The sequence below is a fragment of the Carassius gibelio genome, chromosome B21, assembly GCF_023724105.1.
Source record: "Carassius gibelio isolate Cgi1373 ecotype wild population from Czech Republic chromosome B21, carGib1.2-hapl.c, whole genome shotgun sequence".
Lineage (NCBI taxonomy): Eukaryota > Metazoa > Chordata > Actinopteri > Cypriniformes > Cyprinidae > Carassius > Carassius gibelio.
Window position 1 is genome coordinate 10,085,666 of NC_068416.1, and position 7,987 is coordinate 10,093,652.

Here is a 7,987-nt window from a genome sequence, read left to right on the forward strand (position 1 = left end):
TCATGCACAAGCTTTAGTTTTAGCAACGTCCCACTAGAGGGCAGAATTAAACTGACTTAGTCTACTGAAAATCTAGGCTATATGGTAATATAAGGTTTTTTTTTTTTTTCATATTTATGCGTGCGGTGTATGTTTATTTATTTATTACGTGTATATATAAATACACATACTTGCGTATATATATGTTTAAATGTAAGTCCTGCTATCTGACATAACAACATTTCACAAGACAAAATAATTACATAATTTTGATGAACTGGCCTTTTTATTCAATTTTGGATAGAAGTTTACAATCCCTTGGTTCTTATGATGGACAGTGTGAGGCTTTATTAATGATATTCAGAAAATGTTTTGTGAAAGATATTCATGAGGTTTTGACTCACCACCATGTATGTGTGTGTGTGTGTGTGTGTGTGTGTGTGTGTCTCTGTGTGTGGATAGAAGGCATCAACAGTGATTAACAATGACAAATCTAAATGGGGGCCAGGACTGGATGGGGAGCTATAAAACAATTCAATCTCATTTGATTAAGTGAAGAGAAAACACTCGCTAAAATGTGTGAATGTCCACTCTTTTTTGTTCAGTCCAGCACATATGAGAATTATATGACTATATAAGATTTCTGCTGGTGATGTCATACAGAGTTATAAAGAATGTGTTTGGAATATAGCCTTTGATCCTAATTATATTATGCTGCCATTTCAATGAAGGTGTAATGATATCAAATGATACCCAAAAACTGAGTGTCTGGACTACTATATATATATTTTTTTTCTTGAGGTAATAAGAGTGATGCTCACTTTCTTTTATCATTTATCTATGTGCACTTAATCTTTAATGTATTATCACAACTCCTTCCCAGTATATAAATGTATAATAAACATGTTGTTGATTTTTTTTTTTCTGTATTAATCTGTTATTTGCCTATAGTGGCAGTGTGTTTTAAGATTCCATGCATACCATGATCACAAGTTGTCGTCCTTGAGCACACACTCGTAGTCACTGCGCTATAAACCACACAAAACTTAAGGATTTCTCACTGACTCCTGTCAGCTTCATTGGCTAAATGAACGAGGTGTTGGGATGGATATGGCAGATGGCTAACTAACCCTTTCGTGTCTCTGACGCACTGCTTTGGTGGCGATGCTTTGCACTGGAGGTGTCCTGCATCATTCATCTGTTCAATCAAATCGTGAGTAGCATTACACAGCGTCATGTATCACCACATGTTTACTGAGATTGCTGACCTTGAAACGCGTTGCGGTGATAATAGTCGTAATAGCCTAATGGAGGTGTAGTTTAAAGAAATAGTCAAGATTATATGTAAGGATAAAAAAGAACCGTTACGATATTGTTTTCATACGTTTCAGCAGAATCAGCTGTCAATAATCAGTGTTTCATACACTTAGTTGATCCATCATTTGTTGACATATTCCATGGATCAGTGCGTGAAGGTTTATGGCTGGGTAGTTACTGTTGAAAACGATGTGAAAACGGCATAAACATAGTAAAGGAACAATTAAGTCATCGACATTAAGATTTTGTGCTTTTTATGAAGAAAACACCTTGGTTTGCCAATATATATTCGCCTTAAAGACGATAGATTGCGATGTTTACATGCTCCAGTCGCCGTTACGCATTTCCTGGGTCTGAATGTCCCGGATGCATAGATGACATAATGCTGATTTTAAACTGAATCTGCTGGTGCTGATGTTGTAACAAAATATGCGTTTTAAGATTCATAGTAAGCCATCTGAAATGTTGTTATTGGTGCATAAAGTGGCCAAAAAAAAAAAACACTCTTAAAATGTCTATAAAAATGTATGTCTTTTTCACTAAAACAAAACAGCCTATCAAACCAAGTGGCATTGCAACAGTCAAGCTCTGGAAGTAAAATCCCCATTAATTTTCTCCATATTGGAAATTATATTGAAGACTGGCATAATGAAAGCTGCAAGGTTGTTAATCGATGGTATTGTTGAAGCCATCAGCTTGCATTATATCAATTTATTTTCTAAATAATCGTGTTCAACATTGAAGGCCCTGGGGAAAAACGGCATTACTCATGATTCTGCAGAGATTACCATCAGATAAAAAAATTGAGTGAATTCAAGATCTAGTGATCACAAATGGAAATCACTTAATGGAAGTGACCATCACTTGTTCCCTTTGCTAACGGACTTATGTAAAGGGATTCAGTTATCCACTTTTGTTTGGAACATCCATATAAATGGAATTCCTTTCCAAAGTGTCCTTCAAGAGTGCAAAAAAGCCATTTGGAATTCACCCTTAGAGTTAAATGAAGCACTGCAAATAACATACAGTAGACTCTGTTTTCCTATGCTCTTAAATTGCTTAAATGTGTGTTGCAATTTTATATTTCTCCATAATTTTTTATTCATTGACACTGCTTATTGTAGGAACCGGTTGTTTTTATCTTCATATGGGCACGTTTTATAATTACCTCAATAAATGTATCTGTGTTGATTTTTATGTCAAATACTTAAATTTCACCAGCTCAGTCAGTAAGGATTTCATAATCTGTAACCAATAAAATTTTATCAACATCAACAACAGCCATCTTTAAACTGCAAAGAAATGAAACTCCTGACATGGCATTTATGTTTACTTGTACAGGCTGCCAAATATGTAAAAAACAATGTAAAAAGCCTACATTATATACAAAGAATAAATACAATTTATAAAATTTATTAAAAAAATAAATAATTGAAGAAAGAACAGGAGTTCATTACAGGGCTACAATAGTATGACAAAAATAACATCATTGTTGATTATCACGCCGCCTTCACACTGGCAGTTGAAATCAGCTCCGTAATACACAATACTCCCCCAGTGGACGTCGTACTACACTGCTGAAAAGCTTCGGAAGCGAGTAGAACAAAAATGGCGGAGAGATTAGAACGATTGATATTGTCTGTATCTGAATGTGCATGTCAGGTCAGCTAAATGTGATATAGTGGTATATAGGGCTGCAACAACCCTGCACTCCAGCGAGAGAGACCGAGTGTGTCCGAGAGCGGGGGCCACGATATTTAATTATTCATTTTAATTGTATTAACTGCCCTTATAATGTTAGAAAATCATGAAAATAAAAAAATGACATGACAACTTATCGTTATATAATCATTATTTATTTTATTAAAAGTTATGAATTCAGGTTTGTTTATCAGTACCATAGCAATGCCAACTTCCGCTGGAATTGACGGATAGGAACCGTCCGTAGCCTTTCGCAAGAGTTCAAAATTTTGAATGCATCCGGATGACCAACGGACACGATTTTTTGCGCACCGCACTCGTTTGGACCCGGTTCGTAGCCATTCGCATGCGGTCTGCGAATCTCCATAGGAAATGAATGACTTCCGGTCGTTTCGTAGCCGTATCGGAGCTAATTTCAACTGCCAGTGTGAAGGCGGCGTCACTCTGGATATAGTCATAATAATAGCATTTTTGTGTTTGGGGGAATGGCTTATTCTGGCTACAAAGTCCAATTCTGACTACAAAGAGAAAACAAACTAAGAACTGGTCATGCATTTATTATTATTATTATTATTTTATATGCTTTAGAATATCCAGGAAAGTGAGCAATGATTATTTCCCATCATTGACTTCAGTCTAGCATGAGTAAGCACTCTCAAAATCGCAGAAGCTGTCTACAATTTGAAATTAATCTTATTTATGCACTTTGTTGTTTACAATGACAAAAAAACTTAAGAGTGAAGAATTTAGCCAGTTTAAGCATGCATTGATCATTACTTAAAGGGGTCATAGGATGCCCATTTTCCACAAGTTGATATGATTCTTTAGGGTCTTAATGAAAAGTGTGTAACATACTTTGGTAAAAAATTATCAATGGTAGTAAAACAGAGCAAGCTGTTTTGTAGCATTTTCCTTTAAATGTTAATGAGCTCTGCTGACCCCGCCTGAGAGACTGTTTACTTTACATTATTACATCCAACACCTCAATCGCTTAGGTGTCATTCTTGTCTACATTTGCTTCATTGGTGAAACAATTGAGGACTGATGACAGCTCACTCAGGGCAGGTCTAAGGTAAGACACCAGTCTAGTCTGTGCTGAAAAGCCACTGTCAATCAAACTATCGTGGGAGGGGCCGGTCTCTGTGACATCACACAGACAGGCATCTGAGATCGGCTCATTTGAGAAAACTAGATTAAGAAAAAAAAAACACTGGGTGTTTGTTTTTATTATTAGAGGGTAGTTGTGTACACACAAATTTCAGTTCAAACAACTTGTAAAAGTGAATGTAGCATCCGATGACCAATTTATGCATTCCGAAACTAGTTGATGTTAAAACTGCAATAAATGTGTAAACATAAATCTGATGCAACGTGAGCAGATTTCTTTCACATTTCAGTTTAATCATTTCAGCCATTATAGATATATTCTAATTATGCAGTGGGGTTTTATTTATTTCACTTTAATTTCTGGCCCATTTTTGTCTTTTTGTCCAGTTTTCAAATACTTTTCTGCTATGTTCTGCTACTTTTCTATGTTGTGATTCACCTTACAGCTGTTTCGTTCATGGCTTGTAATTCTTTTTTATAAAAAGATAAATAAAAGTAAAAAAAAAAAAAAACTTATGAAAAAATATGAATGTGAAAAATACTTCTGGAACCATAGCTGCTGAAAAAGTTGGCAAAAACTCTTTATTAGACAAGTAAAAATAAAGGCTGGGGCTTTATTTTTGACGCATCTCCTCGCTAACTCTAGCTCACATCAGACTGGCGGTTGGAGGGGAATGGTTAATGGAGATTAGTGTGCTTCCACTTTTAATTAATTGTTTGGCCTAAGTAAAGGAAGTGTTTACTTTGTATTGACATACTAACAATTTTAACTTGATTGTAAACAGGTGCTGTAACCCGCCAACATCTAGGAGCCTTCCATGGATAGATCCACATTTACCCAACAGGTGGAGAGCGTTGAGCGTAATGTAGCATTTTTGCAACAGGAACACCGCATCCTCCTTAGCGGTCTACGGCTAGAGATCCGCAACCTGAAGAAACGATGCAATGGTCTGTCACTCATCCTCATTCCATAGATTCTCCATTCTGAACTCAAATATAGAAATACCTAATACAGGACTTTGCACTTAATTAACTATGATTTCATAAGAAAGCAAAGTTTTGTCAATGAAACAGTCTATATTAAGTTAAAAATTAAGTTATTTGTATAGTGATTTTCACATAATTTTATAGCTGTTTTACATAGAATATTTACCTTATCACCTAAAAATGAGAGTCCTTTTTACTTACCCTAATTTTGTTCCAAAGCTTACTACATTACATTTTGTAAAATGCTGATTTTGTTCATTTTCATTCATTAGGACAGAAGGGAAAATGTAAGGTATGCTTAACTCAGACCCTGCATTTCAAATTAAAACCTCTTCCTCCATCAAACTGACTAAAACAGTGGTCTGTGAAGTTAAGAAGAAAAAATGAAGATAAATTTTTCTGCACAGTCAAAGCTAATATACTATATATATTAATAAAATATGCTGAAATATAAAATTTTTAGTGCAATGACTATGTAAAAAACAGTTATTTAATTTGGGGAATTTAATATTGTTTTGTTAGTTTTTTGTATGTATAGAAAATATATACCTGCATTTATATATTATAGGAAGCGGTCCCTTGTAACAGGATTGTCACATTTGGTGGTCCTTAGCATCAGAAACCCTTGGCCTAAAAGATACTTTCATGGCACTTTCATGTCTGTTAAATCCTCTCTGTGTGCATAACATTACAGAGCTGAGTTGTGAACTAAGTGAAAGAACACCAGTAAAAAGCCGAGAAGGTAAGTATCAGATTTCACAAGATTCCAGTCTTTCCCACATGTTCCCTCAACTACATGTTTTTACAGATATCGAACTAGAGGAAGAGCTTCTGCAGGCACGATTACTAGAGACAGAGCAGCATCTGGCTGAGGAGGAAAGCACCCTGGTGGAGCTGCGGTCGGAGCTACGGAAAAAGGGGGCACTTGCGAGCGCACTGCAGGTTCGACTTCGAGATGAAGAGCGGCGATTCCTGGAGGAGCTAAAACGACGCAGTCATAAGATTACAACATTGAGTCGTGATCTCCGCAAGCAGACTGACCTGGCCGCTCAGCTCTCCTTCCAACTGCATTCGGCACAGTTTCGATTGTATCACCAGACAGAAGACTACGAGGAAGAGGATGAAGAAGAAGAGGATGAAGGAGGCACCATGCAGGTAGGAGGCACTACGGCTGGATTTACTCATAACCTGGGGTATGAATCAGACTTATTCGTTTACCCTTCCACAGGAATCAGAATGGACTGCAAATTCTCCATGGACATCTCCAGTATTGGCGGAAAGTCCACGTCAAAGCCGAGCTTCAGGAAGGGTGCGGAGATCAGAAAGAGTGAGGGAATGCGTGCCCCGCGAAAGGGTGCTTGGGCCCGAAGAGGCACGCCCCATGCCTGATCCCGCTCTTTTCCTTTATCCTTTCAGACATAGGCTCCTCCCCTTGCACAGGTCACTTGGAGGTCACTGGAGAGAAGGTGGCCTTTCAAGGATGCCAGAAGCTCGAATAGGTAGATTCAGAGACCGACCACTGAGGGAGGACATTGGACCAGAAACAACTGAGTTATAAAGGGCAACAGTGCCCTTTATTCAATGGCCTTGGTTCTGGAGGGATTTTTCCCATTCATTTTTCCTATAGAGTTTTTTTTTAAAGGTGCTGTATGCAATTTTTTTTCGCTGTACTGAAGCATAAAAATACCATAATATGTTTGCAGGTATGTAGGAAACACGCTACGTTCACATGCTTATTCCTCAAAAAAAACAAAGCGACAGCCAGTTATTCTGCTTTGAAATGTGTGTTCCTTGTCTGAATGTCTGTTTTTTTTTTTTGTTCTGTGTGATTCCGCCCACTGCTAATTTACCCAATAGTATTTCGACACACTTGGTTGCCAGTTAACGGAAAAATTCTCAGTACTGCAGCCATGGAAGCGAGCAAACAAACTGGATCAGAGATCGCAGATTCCACCCTACCAAAAAAGCCTTGGCATTCAAGCCTTGGTTCTCAATCTGGCAACCTGCAATCTTTTGAATTTGGATCGCAGTACCCATTCCAACTGCTAGATATCAATATCACATACTGCACCTTTAAAAGGTGAATCGCAAACATTACAAAATGTTTGATTTTAAGCAAAGAGTGTTTGAAAATCAGATGAACACAATGATACAAAAGTGAAAGAAATGTATTCTAATGAGGCATTGCAAATGTCATAACCAAAAAAAATATCTCTGCATCATTCACTGTATATCTTGGGAGTGGACTTTGGATTGGTGTACTCTGATTTTCTAAATATTTACTGAATGTAGTTTTTCACCAGGAATTTAAAAAAATTATAAAAACAAACAAAAACAAGTTTACATAATGTGGGCTGGTGGCATATACAATCGATTAGCAACCTCATAGTTTAAAGTAGGTCTGTCTTTAAAGGTTTATATGTTATTGTTGAAAATCCATTGCCCTATGGAGAAAGTGAATGGGATTTTGACTTCCAGAACCTGATTGTTGCATTCTAGAAACTTCCTAGCAAAGTTGTAAGGAAAGTTACAGAGTAACTCTCGAGTTACAGAGCACCTGAAACCTACATTGTGATGTCCATTTTTGAAATCTGTCTTTGTTGAATCCAGAAGACTCTATAACCGAGTATTCACTTTCCATGCAGTCATCATTTGTGTCAATGAAGTGAATTATTCTTATCACATTAGACACACTTTAGAAGAACAGCAAGGGCAGATGCAGGTAAACAGGTGTATTATATTGTTTTTGTGTTTTTGGTTTCTCTGTCTCTATTAGAAAAGAGCTTTATGATGTGTTGAATATATATGAAGTGAAACTTGGTTTATTTATTAAATATTACAAAAATGGTTTATATTTGTTGTTGTTGTTCTGTTATTCACTTATTTATTATATTTA

The 7,987-nt window shown here is 36.7% G+C and overlaps 1 protein-coding gene across 3 annotated transcripts; it reads left to right on the plus strand.

Moving 5' to 3' along the window:
• Positions 1–948: 948 nt before the first annotated feature.
• Positions 949–7,941, plus strand: ccdc92bb (coiled-coil domain containing 92Bb). 3 transcript variants are annotated; one of them, XM_052588668.1, is made up of 5 exons: positions 950–1,192; positions 4,890–5,052; positions 5,786–5,833; positions 5,900–6,246; positions 6,320–7,941. In XM_052588668.1, the coding sequence occupies exons 2-5, from the start codon at positions 4,923–4,925 to the stop codon at positions 6,647–6,649; spliced, it is 855 nt and encodes a 284-aa protein (XP_052444628.1). In that variant the 5' UTR covers positions 950–1,192; positions 4,890–4,922; the 3' UTR covers positions 6,650–7,941. The 3 variants fall into 3 exon arrangements, with proteins under 3 accessions (XP_052444626.1, XP_052444628.1, XP_052444627.1); XM_052588666.1 differs by having other exon boundaries at positions 949–1,192; positions 5,786–6,246; XM_052588667.1 differs by lacking the exon at positions 950–1,192 and having other exon boundaries at positions 1,231–5,052; positions 5,786–6,246.
• Positions 7,942–7,987: the final 46 nt, after the last annotated feature.